Source organism: Amblyraja radiata, chromosome 35 (assembly GCF_010909765.2).
Source record: "Amblyraja radiata isolate CabotCenter1 chromosome 35, sAmbRad1.1.pri, whole genome shotgun sequence".
NCBI classification, from domain to species: Eukaryota; Metazoa; Chordata; class Chondrichthyes; order Rajiformes; family Rajidae; genus Amblyraja; species Amblyraja radiata.
The window spans coordinates 8,371,977-8,390,013 of NC_045990.1; the positions used below are offsets into that span (position 1 = coordinate 8,371,977).

At 41.7% G+C, this 18,037-nt stretch overlaps 1 protein-coding gene and 1 long non-coding RNA gene across 3 annotated transcripts in view; one reads left to right on the forward strand and one right to left on the reverse strand.

The window, feature by feature from the left end:
- Positions 1-1,851: 1,851 nt before the first annotated feature.
- On the reverse strand, positions 1,852-7,159 carry LOC116991969. The gene is made up of 3 exons (XR_004416942.1): positions 7,093-7,159; positions 3,483-3,527; positions 1,852-2,056 (listed from the first exon to the last, which is right to left on the reverse strand). It is a non-coding gene; the product is annotated as an uncharacterized LOC116991969 (long non-coding RNA).
- A 524-nt stretch (positions 7,160-7,683) lies between these two features.
- cc2d1a (coiled-coil and C2 domain containing 1A) overlaps positions 7,684-18,037 on the forward strand; it is a 47,972-nt gene continuing 37,618 nt past the window's right edge. Inside the window, exons 1-4 of one of the 2 annotated variants that reach the window (XM_033012251.1) lie at positions 7,684-8,126; positions 11,770-11,899; positions 15,407-15,513; positions 17,318-17,410. In XM_033012251.1, coding sequence (XP_032868142.1) covers positions 8,067-8,126; positions 11,770-11,899; positions 15,407-15,513; positions 17,318-17,410 — 390 coding nt within the window. In that variant the 5' untranslated portion in view covers positions 7,684-8,066. The remainder of the gene's footprint in view (positions 8,127-11,769; positions 11,900-15,406; positions 15,514-17,317; positions 17,411-18,037) is intronic. The other variant, XM_033012252.1, reaches the window with a different exon arrangement.

An 18,037-nucleotide genomic window follows, 5' to 3' on the forward strand; every position in this document is an offset into this window, starting at 1 on the left:
ATAGATGCTGCTGCACCCGCTGAGTTTCTCCAGCTTTTTTGTATACCTTCGATTTTCCAGCATCTGCAGTTCCTTCTTAAACAGTCTTTTATCAATCTTTTTCTACCTAAGAGAAAATAAAGGATTAACCACCTCAGAGCTAAATAAAAATGCTGGTGATGCATTAATGTTTTTCATATTCCCACAACATTTCACCCAATTCCCATCAAGATGTATTAATGGAGAAACTAGCAACCATCTGGAAAAGTTGCGAGATAGTCTCCAATGACCGCACAAAATAATTGGAGCTTCAAAAATTGACCTCCCCCCCATGATCAATTAAACGTTTGAAAATTGCATCACAAATACTATTCGCTATACTAAATGCAGCAATTCGGAGATCAAAATAACCCAATGGACCTGAATGGGAGGAAGATATTCTTGACCCCAAGGGATTGTCTCAGAAGTAGCTAGATCTCTTCCACTCTGGATTCCGAGGTGGCTAACTAACATGCTTGACAGAAAGTTGGGTGGGTATTTCGGGACATGATGTGCTTCTTCTGTTGTTTACAGCGAGCATAGCCAGAGGTTATGAAATATTAATTTATTCCACACCAGGGGCAGAATTGCTCAGGGTAACACCAGGTGTCAGGAGCTAAGGGGCGAAGGCAAGAGAATGGGGAAAGATAGAGACTGAAGCCATGACTGAATGGCAGAGTAGACTTGATGGGCTGAATGGCCTTATTCTGCTCCATCCATCCTCTGCTTATTGTGTCTCATTCAGTGTGGTGCTATCAGTTCAGTTTCTTGTCAGTAGACACAAAATGCTGGAGAAACTCAGCGGGTGAGGCAGCATCTATGGAGAGAAGAAATTGGCGACATTTCGGGTTGAGACCCTTCTTCAGAGGAGGTACAGTGGTGGAAGAACCTTCATGTGGTCCGCCCTGTTTCGACGAATGCAATCAACCTGGCGTGCACAATCAAATAAGATCAAATAGAACAAGTTGTCCTACAACTTTAGGCTGTGCACGCCATACGCAAGAAGAAGGAGGTACAGTGAAATGTTTTTGTTGCGTGCTATCAGTCAGCAGAAAGACAACACACGATACGTAATCGAGCCATTTGCAGTGAATAGATGCACGATAAGGGAATAACATTTAGTGCAAGATAAAGCCAGCAAAGTCCGATTAAGGATAGTCTGAGGGTCACCAATGAGGTAGATAGTAGTTCAGCACTGCTCTCTGGTTGTGGTAGGATGATTCAGTTGCCTGATAACAGCTGGGAAGAAACTCAGTGTTGGAATGTTTGAATGTCTGGGCTATGACAACAGAGTGATGGTCGTCCATCACTTTGGGTAAAAAACAAAGTGAAGGAACTCGGCAGGCCAGGCAGATTCTTCTTCGGACTGATGACAAGTTTGTAGAAGATTCCTGACCCGAAATATCTACTGTCCATTTTCCTCTCACAGATGCTACCTGATCTGCTGAGTTCCTCTGGCATTTTGTTTTTTTACTCAAGATGCTAGCATCTGCAGTTTCTTGTTTCTCTATCACTTTTTAAGTTGCCTCTCAGGAAACTGATATTCTAGATCCTGGATTTCATCCTGCGATGCGGAAAATACCAGCGTGTGATTTATTTTAAGGTGGAGTAGCTTTTGCGAACTGATATGAAGAAAGGATAGGCACAGATTTAAGCAGCAACTTGCTCAAGGATCATGGGCAGGAAAAGGTTGAAGATGGGTGACAATTTATCCATAATAACATATGAAGTCACAATGAATAGTCCTCCCGAATTCATTGCTTTTAGATTGTACCATGTTCGCACATTATATTGATTTTAAGATGTTAAGGGAGGACAATATTTCACCTTTGTTTTTTACATTCCAGATTGTGGTTTATGGTTACTGGTTCTTCATCCTCTCCAGGTTCCATGGCAATTCCCTCTGTGCCTTGTCTTTGAGTCGCAGTGTTGCATTCTATTTCCATCGTGTCTGTATTCTGGTCCTTCCCAGCTTGGAAACATTTCTTTCTCAGTGTTCCTGCAACAGGTAACAATCTTCCATTTTCTCTTTATTCAACTGGCAAAGGAGTTAAGAAACAGGGACTCTTAAATATTCACCGCGCTTTGGGATAGAATACAGTATATTTAAGACTCTTAAGAATTCTCTAAATTACATTCTCAAAATATGAATTAATTTAAAAGCAGCCACTAAATAAAGGTAAAGCAGAATGCTGCAAAAGTATAAACAAAAGTGAATCAGGAAACTTTTATTGGAATAAAAACATTATAACATTAACAATTATTCCAGAACTTTGGAATAGTATATTATAAAAATGTTACACTCTCGTTGTGCTGTGCCACATTTTATTTATAAATGTCCGAGCTTCATGAACTCTTGCACTTCTCAGAATATTTATGTTACAGTTACAAAAAAGGCAACCCTGATTCACAGACGACCTCCAGATTCCTCAAGTGAGTGGAAAGGGTTCTCCTTAAATCTATTCTAGTGTATATGAAGATGCTTGGAGCACAATAGACAATAGGTGCAGGAGTAGGCCATTCGGCCCTTCGAGCCAGCACTGTCATTCAATGTGATCATGGCTGATCATCCCCACTGTGATGGAAGGCAAAAACGTCCAATCTTTTTCCTCTTTATTCTCCCGTGGTCGGGGCAGTCGAACCATCCGCAGTCGGAGCAATCGAAGCCCCCGCAGCCAGTGGTCGAAGCCCCCGCGTCGGGGTGATCGAAAATCCCACTCATAAAAAGTCACCAGTTTAAGTGTCATGAATGGGTATATTTTGTTTACAATGCCGCCGTTTTTCTATGTAACATCCATGTTGTGTCACATAAATCAAGAAAAGGCCTGTTTGAAGACAATTGCCCCGCTTAAATATGCATCTGCTTTTTGTTCTCTATTCAGTCTCAGAATAGTTTGACTCTGGTCCTAGCCGGCTCGGATTCTACTGACTAATAAATAGTTAGTGACAATTAAATAAATTACAAAAGATAATGGCATGTGTGAACATTCGAACATAAAAACAATAGAAAGAAGGGAAATAAGAGAAAAATATTTGCAGCTTCTCCAGATTAAGTGCTGAAAGCATTGCAGGTGCAATGAAAGTTGTAAAGCAGCTGTATGATCTTGGTAACGTGCCAGAATAAGGGGCCTGATTTTGACAAGTACTTGTGAAAGTGTAATCGTGTTGGAGATAGCATATTTACGGCTTAGGGGAAAGTTCAAAGCCTACATTGTATATTTCTTGATTAAAGATATGAAATAAGGGGGAAGCTTAACACTATTGCAAGAATCACACAACCGACTCCAGCATTTTTAGAGCAGAATCTTTTAGCCTCTAACCATCCAACTGCAATATAAAACTAATTATTGTTGTTAACTTAAAATAATGACTTGCAAATCACTTCAGTTTCAGGGAAAAAGCAAATCTGAGAAAGTATCTCGGCAAGACTGGTGGAAAATGATGAGAGACAAGCTTACACTTACTTGCAGGAATTGACATCTTTCTTTTACTCATACCCAAGATATTTTCTGCAAAGCAACAAAAACTAAAAGTGACACATATCACATCAAGTTATGGTGTACAAATAAAAATAAGTCTGAAGAGTGAAATAAAGAGAGAATATCTATCAGTAAGGCTATAAAAAGCTAAAACAGTGCTCAAGTAACAATTTTAAATAGAAACCTGCATTAGACCTATGTGACTACATATACTTATTTTGCAATAAAATTACTGAATTTATTTGCTGCTAAATTAATCCAAGTGTGGAAACTGAATGTTAACCATTCAATTCAATTATTAATAGCATTGAGGGAATTTTAAAGTTATTACATGCAGGATCTTAAGAGTTGTAATTTCAGCATTTCCTGCATTAAATGCTAAAATAATTATCCCATATTAAGCAGTAATAACAGTTACGATGATTTATTTCTCTCCCATATGTGTGACATCCATGTCTAATGGCAGTGTGCTCAGCTAGTACAGACCACATAAATATCTTGTACTCAAACACACAGCTTGGACATCTTAAAAGAAACAAGAACATTTCCACTTTAACAGCAAAGGATACTTTTAAATCCAAAGAACAGCAGAAAGTAATTACTTCACCAAATGAGCACTGGTTTAATTACACTGTTTGTAATGAGGGTCTTAATCAAATTACAAATCTGCGGCATTCTCAGCAGCAAAGTTTGAAACAAATTCCTGAAGTATCTCAGTAACATTTTGTTTACCAGCATCAGATGAGCATAGAAAGGAACTGCAGATGCTGGTTCTGGTCAAAGATAGACACAAGTGCTGGAGTAACTCAACGGGTCAGCCAGCATTTCTGGAGAAAATGATGGGTGACATTTTAAGTCGGGAGCCTTCTTCGGATTAAAGATTTTTTTTTTTTGAGTCATTCAGTACGAAAACTGGTCCATTGATCCAACTTGCACACACCGACCAAGATGCCATCCACACTTGTTTATCTGCAATGTCTTTTAAATATTGTTATTATACTTGCCTCAACTACCTCCTCTGGCAGCTTGTTCCATATACCCACCACTCTCTGTGAAACCTCCTATTAAATTGATCCCCTCTCACCTTAAATCTATGTCATCTGGTTCTTGATTCCCCAACTCTGGGTAAATGGTTTGGGCAATTTACTCTAAAATGTTCCGTATTCCAGTGCCTGCAGTCTATCTTGTGGCATTTCATCGGGAGCTTATCGCTATAGCAACAAATCACCCATCCATGAGGGTATCCATGTGAACTGTTCAAACAGTACCTCTTCATATATTTACAGTAAATTTGTGTTTAATACATGTTATAGAACTGAAGGGGTTCAAGAAGGCAGTAAACTCCTACTTTCACCTTCAGAACAGTGGCTGGCTCAACATTAAACTGATGGTAAGACCAAGCGTCGACTTGGCGACAAATTTGCAGAACATTTGCGTTCAGTCCGCCAAGGCCAATTGGATCTCCTGGTTTCTAACCATTTTAACTCCCCTTCCGATTCCCATACTGGCCTTTCTGACTTTGGCCTCCTCCGCTGACAGAGTGAGGCCACACGCAAATTGGAACACTTCATATTTTGCTTGGGTAGCTTACAACACAGCGGTATGAATGTTGAATTGTCTAATGTTAGGTAATTTCTACATACACTGGCCTCCCCCATTCCTTTGATTTTATCCTCCGCTCATTGCACTCCTCCTCCTCCTCCTCCTCCCTCCACTATATGTCAGCTAACCAGTTCCAAAGTTTGCAACTTGTATTCCTTTTGGGATCACATCGTCCCTAGCCAACATTCGGCCTTCTAGGGAAACACCCTGCCCGAGGTCATCTGTTGCCAGCTCTTATATGTCCTGGTCTTTACTTGCTTCCAGTTACCCTCATCCACTCCCCCCTCCTCCCTCCTTTCCATAATCACTGAAGCAGGCTCCAAACCCAAAATGTCACCTGTCCATTTTCTTCAGAAATGCTGCCTGACCCACTGAGATACTCCAGCATTTTGTGTCCATCTTTAGTATAAACCAGCATCTGCAGTCCCTTTTTATTATATTTTATTACACTGATCTGTCAGGCCAGGCAATAAGGTTACAGCAGGTGGGAGACCCTTTGCAAAAGTCCAATATACATAGCATTATCTGCTATTCTCACTGACTTAAACATCTATTCAAAATTTCAACTGATACCTTACTTTATTTATAAGCATTTGACAGCTAAATGGAATATCATCCATTTCATGGGTATCTGCTGATCAATAATCACATGGTCAGCGGTTAGTGCATGAGGGAGGGAGGAGAAGGGTAACTAACAAGCGCCCGTCCTGCTGAGTTTATCCAGCACTCTGTGTTTTGCTCAAGATTCCTGCATTTGCAGTTTCCTGTGGCTCGATAATTTTGGAGGAACTGTGTTCTGGAGATCTCAATTTGTCAGTCTGGGAGGGAAAATGCTTTAAAGACTGGTTTGAGAATGTCAAAGGTGTAGCACTCTGTTGGAGGAGTACCACCCTAGGCAGCATTCAAGCATGCAGCTTCCCGAGCTCTGGGCCACCTGCCTCACCCATACGGCCAAATTCAGCCCAAAAAACTCGTCATCCAGCTTTATAGATAGTCATATGGCATGGAAACAGACTTTTTGACCCAACCTGTCCATGTCGAACAGGATGCCCATCTAAGCTAAACCTATTTGCCTGCATTTGGTCCATATCCCACTAAACCCTTCCTACCCATGTATCTGTCCAAGTGTTTATTAAATGTTATTATAGTACCTGCCTCAATTACCCCCTCTGGCAGCTCCTTCCATTTAACCATATGACTAATGACCTCAGCTCCCTTGTAAACCTTTCCCCTCTCACCTTAAAACTATACGATCTGATTTTTGGTTGCCCTTCCGTGGGAAAAATACTGTGCATTTACACGATCTATTCCTCTCATGATCGTATACATTTCTATAAGAACCTGAGGCAGATGTGATCGCTGCCTCCCCTGGTGCTTTTTCATTGTAGTTTTACGATGAGACCAGCGAGCACAAATTTAATATATTTATATGCGAAACAAGTTACCTGGACTATGGAAGGCGAGGACATGTAATGAAGGATCGGCCTGCGCTCCAGTCCAAGCCTGCTGGACCTCTCCCTGTAACTCTGGCCTTCGAGTTCTGGCAACTTGACCATTAATGAAACATCGCTGTACCCTTTCCAGCTAAGCACCATCCTTCCTGTAGCAGAATGACCAAACCTGACCACAATACTCTGAATAACGCCTCACCAATGTCTTGTACAACTGTAGCATAACATCCTAACCTCTATACTCAATACCCTGCCCTGACTGACAAAGGCCAATGTTCTTCTTCTTGGTTTCTTGGTCCTCCAAAATATTCCAAATGGAATTTAAACTGGAGGTGGTGGAGAGAGGGCTTAAGCCAGAAAGGGTTATTGGGAAGAAAGAGCTACTTTAAATTTAGTTGCATCTGGTTGGGTAACTATAGTAGGGTGGAGATTATTCCATGCTTTAATTGTGCGGGGGAAGAACAAAATCATTTAATCCTTCTCATTAACACGCTCTTTTCGCAAGTTTCCGATATAAATATATACTCAAATGATCTAACTACCTGGATATTTTTCGTGTTAATAAACTCCGCGTTCCCACACGAAGCTCACAACTCCTTCCCGCCCGATTCGCCAGTGCAATATGCGCCTGCGCGGCACCTTGGGTAGTGTAGTTCCATTATGGTCCACTCTGACTGTAACGATGGCCAGCGAACTACATCTCCCGGCAGGCACAGCGCATGTTGCTCCGTCGCTTAGTGACCGGGTGAACCTGTACTCCAGGCAGGCACACAGCTAACGACGTCACGTCGAACTACAACTCCCGGCAGGCACAGCGCAGGGTTGCCCCTATTGCAAACGACGTCAGGGTGAACTACAACACCCGGCAGGCACAGCGCACGGTGCCCCTATTGCAAACGATGTCACGCCGAACTACAACTCCCGGCAGGCACAGCGCAGGGTGCCCCTATTGCAAACGACGTCAGGGTGAACTACAACTCCCGGCAGGCACAGCACAGGGTGCCCCTATTGCAAACGACGTCACGACGAACTACAACTCCCGGCAGGCACAGCGCAGGGTGCCCCTATTGCAAACGACGTCAGGGTGAACTACAACTCCCGGCAGGCAGAGCAGCCGCCATTTTCCTCTAGCACCGAACGAACGAACAGGAAACCCTGCGTCCAGCGCGGCTCCGGGTTCGTTCACGACAGTGTGGGCATTTGTTTACGGCTGTTTGGGCGTTTGTTTGCGGCTGTGTGGGCAGAGCCGTCAGCTTGCGCTTGTTGTCCGCCGGCGGCGGTGGTGGCGAGCAAAGAGCAAAGAGGTGGCGAGGTGAGAAGGCGGAAGCCCGGAGAGTTGGCGCTGAGGTAGACGTGATCTCCCCTCACACTCCGGCCTGAGCTCTCGGAATATTCCCATTCTCATCGAGATGTGTTCCCCTCTCGGCGGCCCCGCCTAGGTTGGGGTGGGGATCGGAGGTTTCGGACGTGTAGTTCTCCCCTCGGATATGAGGCTGTGAGAGCCGGGCTGCGGCCGATGAACAGGCGCAAGAGAGCTCCGGAGCCCAAGGGCCAAGGAGCGGCCAAGGCCAGACAGGTGAGGCCGGGGCTGCGAATGGGGGATCTCTGGTCAAAGCCACGGGGGAGGGGTTCAGGTGAGGGGTGGGGGGTGTCCGGTGCTACCTCCGGGCAGATTGAAAGTTTCACAATCAAATGAGTTTCACATGTTAACTCATAAAACACAAGCAGTTACTTCATTATTGAGATCTGAGAATTACTAATTGAATTTGAATCTGAATTTCCCTGAAAAGGGGATTAATAACGTATCTATCTATCTATCTCATTTTGATAATAATAGCCACAGCTTAAGGCTACATTAAAAAAAAAACAACATCTAAAATATTGCAGTATTGGATAATTGAAATCCACCCTCTTAGTGTTATGACAACACTGCCACAGAGTGGTAGGACAAGTGTTTATTTAAGAGTTAATTAACCTCGGAAGCCTGATCTGCCCTACATGTATAAACTTTACATTAGAATTAGTTTGAATACTTTTATATATCTGATAGGGGAAACAAATGTTTATCAATCATGGCTGATGTATCAGGAGGAGCTACAAGTGACTACAGATGTTGGAATCTTGCGCAAAACACAAAGTGCTGGAGAACTCAGCAGGTCAGGCAGTATCTATGGAGGGGGAGGGAAATGGACATGTGATTTTTCAGGGAGGGACCCTTTTTCAAACTTCCCCATAGCCAACAATGAACCATTCTACATTTTCTTGAACATTGTCTGCTTTGATCTGTCATTTTTGCACCTAATTCTTCCATATCTCTAGTTTCCCTCTCACCTGACTCTCAGTCTGACGAAGGGTCTTGACCTGAATTGTCACCCATTCCTTCTCTCCAGAGATTCTTCCTGTTCCGCTGAGTTACTCCAGCATTTTGTGTGTCTTTTCTTTTTTGGACTGATCTACATCGATGACTGACTCCAGCACCTATGAAGAACTCGTTGATTTAATTAACTTTATGACTAACTTCCACCTGCCATCAGTCTGAAGAAGGGTCGAGCCCTCGAATCATTGTCTGTCCAACCCTCCACATGATTGAATGGCGGAGTAGACCTGATGGGCCCAATGGCCTAATTCTGCTCCTATAACTTATGCACAACTGGCAAGAAGCATTTCACTACACCTAGGTGTATGTGACTAATAAATAACCTTTGAACCTTTGAACCTTTGTAACAGTTTGTAATACTAGGCCAGAAAAACGGAACAAATGTGAACATTCTACAAACTCAAAAGATGTGATCCATGACGTGGGAAGAATTAGGCAACTTGTTAACAGTGTAGCTTTAGACAACTGATCAATATGCTATGCCAAGTAATTTCTGGAACCATGAGAAGAAGATTGTGTGCTTTAGTAGTGTCAATTTGACCAGGAGATTTATTTTGATGCAGACATTATTAGATAAAATTCGACTAGAAAAATGTTTGTTTTAAGATGTCACTTTTCCTATGGTTAATACCAAAACTATTTAGCACCGATCATTTCCTGCATGTTCCAGCTGAGGTCAGTTTATTTCCAGTGTTTATACAAGGGCATGAATATAACAATAATGCTGTTGTGTGAACATTTCTAGTCATACCCAATTGAATTATGTTGGCAGTAGAAATGGATTGTAATAAGAAACATTGTGTACAACTAGTTAGCGTTTATTTAAGCAGTATAGCTCCACGAGTGAAAATGTTGAAAGGCCTTTCACTCACAAAAATAAAAAAAAACATTAACCAGCACAGCTGAACGCTGAACCTAGCCATGCAATGCTGACAGTGACTGAGTGGCAAAGAGCGTGATGTATTGCACCAGTGGAAAGCAATTGAAAATGACTGCACATGGATGTGAAGTAATTGTGGCATTGATTTATGTTTAGTTTAGAGATACAGCGTGGAAACAAGCCCTTTGGCCCACCGAGTCCACGCCAACCAGCAATCCCCGCACACTCACACTATCTGACACACACTATGGACAATTTACATTCAAGATTCAAGAGAGTTTATTGTCATGTGTCCCTGATAGGACAATGAAATTCTAGCTTTGCTTCAGTACAACAGAACATAGTAGGCATGACTACAGAACAGATCAGTGTGTCCATATACCATTATATAAATATATACACGCATGAATAAATATACTGATAAAGTGCAAATAACAGATAATGGGCTATTAATGTTCAGAGTTTTGTCCGAGCCAAGTTTAATAACCTGATGGCTGTGGGGAAGTAGTTATTCATGAACCTGGTCGTTGCAGTCTTCAGGCTCCTGTACCTTCTACCTGAAAGTAACGGGGAGATGAGTGTGGCCAGGATGGTGTGGGTCCTTGATGATGCTGCCAGCCTTTTTGAGGCAGCGACTGTGATAGACCAATCCAATTAACCTACAATCCTTTATGTCTTTGGTGTGTGGGAGGAAGTCTAAGATCTTGGAGAAAACCCACGCAGGTCACGGGGAGAACGTACAAACTCCGTAGAGACTGCACCAATAGTCAGGATTGAAGCCGGTTCTTCGGCGCTGTAAGGCAGCAACTCTACCACTGATGATCAGTGAACAGGTCAAGTCATCAGTGATGACTGGTGAACAGTGATCTCTATTAGTGAAGGTAGTGTTACTTCACCCACGTATCGGGTATCCTGGAAACAGAATAAGAAGCCGCTTTTATAAAATTAATAATCTAAGTAGTTAATTGTAGAGATAGTGTTTAAGAAGGAACTGCAGTTACTGGAAAATCTAAGATAGACAAAAGTGCTGGAGAAACTCAGCGGGTGCAGCAGCATCTATGGAGCGAAGGAAATAGGCAACGTTTCGGGCCGAAACCCTTCTTCAGACTGAATTGTAGAGATAGTGTGGAATCCGGCCCTTTGGCCCACCGAGTTTACGCCGACCAGTGATCATCTAGACTATCCTCCACACTAGGAACAATTTACAAATTTTTTTTGAAACCAATTAACCTACAAACCTGTACATATTTGGAGTGTGGAAGGAAACTGGGGCACCTGGAGAAAACCCACACAGTCACAGGGACTATGTCGCTCTTCCAGGGAGATGCTAACTGCATTTCGTTGTCTCTGTACTGTACACTGACAATGACAATTAAAGTTGAATCTGAATCTGAGGGAGAGCTTGCAAGCTCCATGCAAACAACACTTGTAGTCGAGATCAAACCTGGTTCTCTGGCGCTGTAAGGCAGCAACTCTATCACTGTGCTGCCTCATGTATATTTGTAACTATGTACATTTAATCTGGTTCATAACTGCACTATATTTTGAACAATGATAGTTATTACTGTTGGAGTTGTCTGATGCAGTTTTTATTTTGTGAGTGAAAGGGTTTTCCACATTTGTCATCAAGTAAAGATAATGCCTAATGCTACGTGTTAATGACAATGTAGAAGCAAGGAATTGCAGATGCTGGTTTATACCAGAGATAGACACAAAGTGCTGGAGTAGCTCAGCGGGTCAGGCAGCATCTCTGGGGAACAAGAACAGGTGACTGCTGAGTTAGTCCAGCATTTTGTGTCTTTTTTTGTGTTTATGGGTTTGTCTCCAGTGAGATCCTGAACAATGCAAACTGAGACAGAAAGTAAGCCCAGTTATAAGAGTGATTTTCATGCAGTTTCATTTGGAAATGCTGTACCTCTGTGTTTACAGAACATCACGTTTATAATAAGTGTGTTTTCACAGCTTGGTATACTGGTCGACTACGGGCCAGACGGTATGATGGATGTGAATGAAAATGAAGCTGACTTGGAAGCAGAACTGGCAATGATTACTGGACAGAAGCCAGCTGGTAGAGGAAACACAAAAGGAAAAGGTATGATACGCGATTTACCACTTTTCCCGCCCTCATAAATATAATTAGCATAAAGGCAGAGCAAGTTTCTTACTTTCTTGCCCTATTGGATGTTATCTCGGCCAGTTGTTTAAAACAACTCTAAGCTGTGTATATGTAAGGGGTTGGGCAGCCTAGATGCAGGAAGATTATTCCCGATGTTGGGGAAGTCCAGAACAAGGGGTCACAGTTTAAGGATAAGAGGGAAGTTTTTTAGGACCGAGATGAGTAAAACATTTTTTACACAGAGAGTGGTGAATCTGTGGAATTCTCTGCCACAGAAGGTAGTTGTGGCCAGTTCATTGGCTGGATTTAGGAGGGAGTTAGATGTGGCCCTTGTGGTTAAAGGGATCAGGGGGTATGGAGAGAAGGCAGGTATGGGATATTGATTTGGATGATCAGCCATGATCATATTGAATGGCGGTGCAGGCTCGAAGGGCTGAATGGCCTACTCCTGCACCTATTTTCTATGTTTCTATTACTGCAAACTCCCATTACTTTCATTTGAATGACTTTCCATCCTATTCAACAGGCCTTGACCTAATTAGAAAAGCGTATAATTATTACACTAAGACCCACAATAGAAATATTAATACACAGATCCATGCTGAGACCCCAGCGTGATTCAGCTGCACTGCCAGTAATTCTATTTGTCAGAAGCTGTCTGGTGCCTAGAAAAGATCCTATGGATTTAATACAAAGAGGAGTACTGTAGTTCGTACTGGTACAAAACAATGTTTATCCCCCAGTTAACATAGCCAATATTAAAAAATTCAGAAATAAAACATCAGATTTGTTTTTGGAAGTAACCTGTGAACAAATTATTTGACTCATAAGCTGACCAGATTTTAAAAATATATCAGTAATTTAGAGATTTTTACATAAGACACGAAAGGTGGCTTCAAAATCTTTCTTTATCCGCAGAAGAAGATTAAACGGATCTTCTGTTTAATATGAAATCCATTACGCAAACATAGCTTCTGGCCTTCATTGCAAGGAATAGCATTACGTCATTTTTAAGGTAGACAAAAATGCTGGAGAAACTCAGCAGGTGAGGCAGCATCTATGGAGTGATGGAATGGGTGGCGTTTCGGGTCGAGACCCTTCTTCAGACATTTTAAAGGTTATTTTTCTTTTGCATCTTTTCTGATTGAGGGCTGAGGTGATTAAGGGCAAGGAGTAAACAATTCCTCCTACTTGTGTCAGGTATCTGGCACTTTTGGATCAGGCTTGCAATGGACCGGGTATGGAGAGAAGGAATGGGTGATGTTTTGGGTCGACCCTTCTCCAGACTAAGGTTTCAGACAGAGTTAACATGGATTTAGGCAATCATGTTTGACAAATATGTTGGAATGTTCTGAATTTGTACCTGGCAGAATAGGTAAAGGGGAGGATCGATGGTTGTAGTTAGCTTGTACTTTCAGAAGCTTGTTGATGAGATGGCACACACGGTTATTGAACAGATTTAGAGTGAAATCAGCATCTCTAGAGCAAGATACTATCGTACTTCGAATGGGTTGATGAAAAGTCAGCATATATAGGTCACCTTTGGGTTAGGAGGCTGGGATTAGTGGGGTACCATGAGAAGATGCTGGGGCCCCAACTGTTCACAATCTGTCAGTGATTTGGATGAGGGAATCGTGTAAACATTGTCATTGCTTTGCATATCTTTCATTCATTTATTCTATATCTCTATAATCACCATCTATATCTCTCAGTTCCATATTTATATATAGCTCCGTAGGTGCTGCCTCACCTGCTGAGTTTCTCCAGCATTTTTGTCTACCTTCGATTTTTCCAGCGTCTGCAGTTCTTAAACATGTATATCTCTCATTTCCCTTTTCCCTTTTCCCTAACTGTCAGTCTGAAGAAGAGTTTCGACCTGAAATGTCACCGATTCCTTTTTTCCAGAGATGCTGCCTGACCCACTGAGTTATTTCAGCTTTTTGTCTATCTTCCTTGTAAAAAATATAAGCAGGTTTGTAGATGATAAAAAGTTGGGTAGCAGTGTGCATTATGAAGAGAGTGCAGAAACCTCTGGGTTATAGATAGGTTAAGTGCGAGAAAGCAAGGACATGTCAAATGGAATATAATGAAGCAAAACATGAAGCTGTCCTTTTTGTTAGAAACAATGCAGTAATCTGTTAAGTAGTGAGAGACTGAAATGTGTTAGTGTTAATGAGACTTTGGTGTCTTTGTATGTGTATTACTGTAAATTAATATGCACTTATGACAATGAATTAGAAAGCACAGCACATGTTATTATTTGGTGTAAGAGCATTTGAGAAAAAATAATAGATTCATCTTACAACAACATACTAAATCATACTGAGTGTGCCTCGAATATTGTGTACAGCTCTGGTCTTACTATCCAAAAACGAATAGAGAGTGTGCAATGAACAATTGTCAAATTAATTGCTGGGTCAGAGGGTTTCTCTCATGTGGCGAGACTAGATGAGCTGGATCTGTGCTTAATTAGAATTTAGCAAACTAAGAAGTGATCATATGGACCATAACGTTTTTGATACAGTAGGTGCAAAGTTAACATTTGCCCTGATGCGATTTCTTTAGACAAGTGGTCACATTGTAAAAATAAGTACTCATCCATTCAGGGCTGTGGAGAGTTGTATTTCCCCAGAGAGCAGTGAGCCTTTGTAGTTTTCCACCTAGAATCGTGAACATCTGTTCAATGAGAATACACAGTGGAAAATAATTGACTGATTTTATTTTTTGATATTTGGGAATATGTGGTTAGTGCCTGAAAGTGACAGAGTTAAAAGATCAGCCGTGTTATAATTAAGTGCTGAAGTAGGGGCAGGGGGCTGAATGGCCATCCTCTGCTTCTGTTTAAGATAGACACAAAATGCTGGAGTGACTCAGTGGGTCAGACAGCATCTCTGGAGAAAATGGATAGGTGATGTTTCAGGTTGGGACCCTTCTTCAAACAGACTCTGCTTCTTTTCTGAAGAGACCCAGTCTGAAGAAGGGTCTCGATCCGGAACATTACCACTTCCATCTATCCAGAGATGCTGCCTGTCCCGCTGAGTTACTCCAGCATTTTGTGTCTATCATTTGCCTCTCTCCCTCTGTTTCTGTTTCTTGTGCTTGTGACGTGCCGGCGATATTAATTTGAAATCTGCACGCTGCACAAAATGTTTGTTCACTGAATGAAGCAGCAACGTAAAACAGGTTACTTTTTACTGCAAATTAACATGCAGGTGCAACACATCATTAGAGAAAACAGAGTATGTGAACATCTGTAAGAGCAATTAAGTACAAGAGTATAAATTTACAGCAACATTCTTGCTGAATGTGTCTGGAATATTGTGTGCCGGTCTGGCCTTATTATCTTTTGAAAGACATATTTAGGAAAGAAAGGTGCAGAGTGAACAATTGTTAGATTGATTCCTGGATTAGAGGGTCTATTGTGTGAGGAGAGACTAGATAGACTGGGCCTGTGTTTATTTAGATAGTCTCTTGCTTTTGTAGCTCCACTCCCAATGGAAGCGATTGAGAGAATGGCTGCTCTGTGCATGAAGGATCTCGATGAAGAAGACAGTGACGATGATGTGGACGATGATGACGCAGACTTGATGGTAAAGATATTTTCTCATTATATATTTGATTTGTTTTGCCTGAGCTGAAGCCCAGTTCTGGTTTTTATTGTTTTCTGTGGCCCTACACCATTAAAAAAAAAAGAAAAAGGGCAGTACATTGGCGCAACAATAGAGTTGCTGCTTAATAACGCCAGAGACCCGGGTTCGATTCTGGCTACAGGTGCTGTCTGTACGGAGTTTCCACGTTCTCCTCGTGACCGTGTAGGTTTTCTCCGGGTTCTTCAGTTTCCACTCGCATTCCAAAGATGTACGGGTTTGTAGATTAATTGGCTTTGATAAAAATTGTAATTTATCCCTCATATGTACAACAGTGCTAGTGTGAGGGGTGATTGATGGTCGACGCGGACTTGGTGGGCTGAAGGACCTATTTTCGCACTGTATCTGTAAAGTAAAGTCTAAATTAAAATAAAGGACAGATCTATGATTGAAACTTCAGGTCTCAGCAGAATAGCGGCAATGTTACCTGCAATAATACTTGGATCGTTAAATATTCAACCTGGGAATCTTTTTTTCCTTTTGAAACCAAATAGGCTATTGAGCTAGTTATACTTGATTTCCGACAGGATTGTTATTGATTCGGCGCGCACATTGTGGGCTGAAGGACCTGTTCCTGTGCTATAATGTTCTGTTCTAAAACCTGCACATCACAGCAAAGGCATTCTTGCATTTTGTGTTTAAATAAGGCACATCTTATATCTGATTCATGTGTACGTGCAGAAAAAGCCTGCGGTCGTGCTGGTGTGACTACCATTGTCTTGCTCAACATTCTCCGATCGAAATTTAAGAGCCTTTTATATCCCTGTTAGTTGGGCTAATAACAGAAATACCTCGGTGATTTAGAAAACTAGGTGTCTGATTAATAATTTATCAGTTTGAATATAAGTGTTTGTTTGACTACAGGTGTTAAAATATTCATGTACAATGCTGCCAACCCTCCTTGTACTATGTAGAAAGGTGCTGCAGATGCTGGTTTATATCAGTATAAAAAATACCAATTCCGGCATTTTGTATCTACCTTTTACTATAACTGTTTGACGCATGTTATATATCTTTGTATTGAAGAATATTGGGTTTTTTCGCAGCACAAATGTTTAGGGAGAATGGATTTAAATAATCCCAATTAGCGCTACATTCTGAAGTGGCATTTGAGTACAATAGGGAGGCATGACAGCTGCTACCTGCTGCGTAGACATGTCAAATCCATCGTTGAATCTTTGCTACTCCTCACTCTGCCTTTGTTACACCATGCTGTTAGTATGCATCCTGTCTATCATTATGCTTTTCACAGCCTTTCTTTTAATGTGTGGGAAGGAACTGCAGTTGCTGGTTTAAACCGAAGATAGACACAAAACGCTGGAGTAACTTAATGGGACAGGCAGCATCTCTGGAGAGAAGGAATGGGAGACTTTTCAGGTTGAGATCCGTCTGAAGAAGGGTCTCGATCCGAAATATCACCCATTCCTTCTCCAGAAATGCTGCCTGTTCTGCTGAGTTACTCTAGGATTTTGCATCTAGCTACAAGTATATCTTTTCTGAAATAGGAAGACCAGATACATGAGAGAGTACAAAATACAGCTGATAGTACTCCAGATTTTTGGGTCTATCTTCCATTTCTTTTAATGTTCTCTTTCTTGGATTTTGTTTAAATAGCTGAGATTTGCTGTCCTGGGCATTACTGCTGCAGAGACAGCCAAGAGCTGGCAGTTTCATGAGCTCCAGTCACGCGTTTGAATTTAGATAATTCTGCGTAATTGAAGACTATTTTAAGTTACTACTTTTCCAGGCAGAATTGAATGAAGTCCTTGAAGATGATGAACCAAGTATGAATGTCACTCAACCTGCAGAAACAAAACCTACGCCTGACAGAACTTCACAGGTAGATTAAATTTAATTTACATTCATGTTTTAAAATGAAATAAATATATTAAGTTTGCATTTCTTGCAGTTGCCATTTTAAGTTACATTTGGAATGCAGACTTTTAATTTCCTTTAAAGCGTGGTTCATTTAGCAATGAAGGCACGATAAACTAGATGCTGTAATCTTAAAACATAAAGTGTTGGAGGAACTCAGCCAGTCAGGCAGCACCTGCGGAGGGACATGAACAGATCAATTGGTCTGAAGAAGGATCTCATCCCAAAATGTCATCTGTTCCTTTCCTTCCGCCGATGCTGCCCGACCATTGCATTCCTCCAACACTTTGTGTTTTGATTTGGCAATGAGTGTTGCCAGCCCCAAGTTTAATCTCTGCATTATTACTGCCATGAAAGTCAGCAGGGACAGAGTGAGCCTGTTTCTATGCTGTCTCAGTTCAGTTTAGATAAATGTCACTTAGTTCAATGAAACGCGTGCTATTCAGTCAGCGGAAGAGAATACATGATTACATTCGAGCAGATACATGATAATTGGAATGGCGCTTAGTGCAAGGTAAAGCCAAGGTCTGATCAGAGATGGTACGAGGGTCACCAATCAGGTGACTAGTAGTTCAGGACCGCTCACTAGATG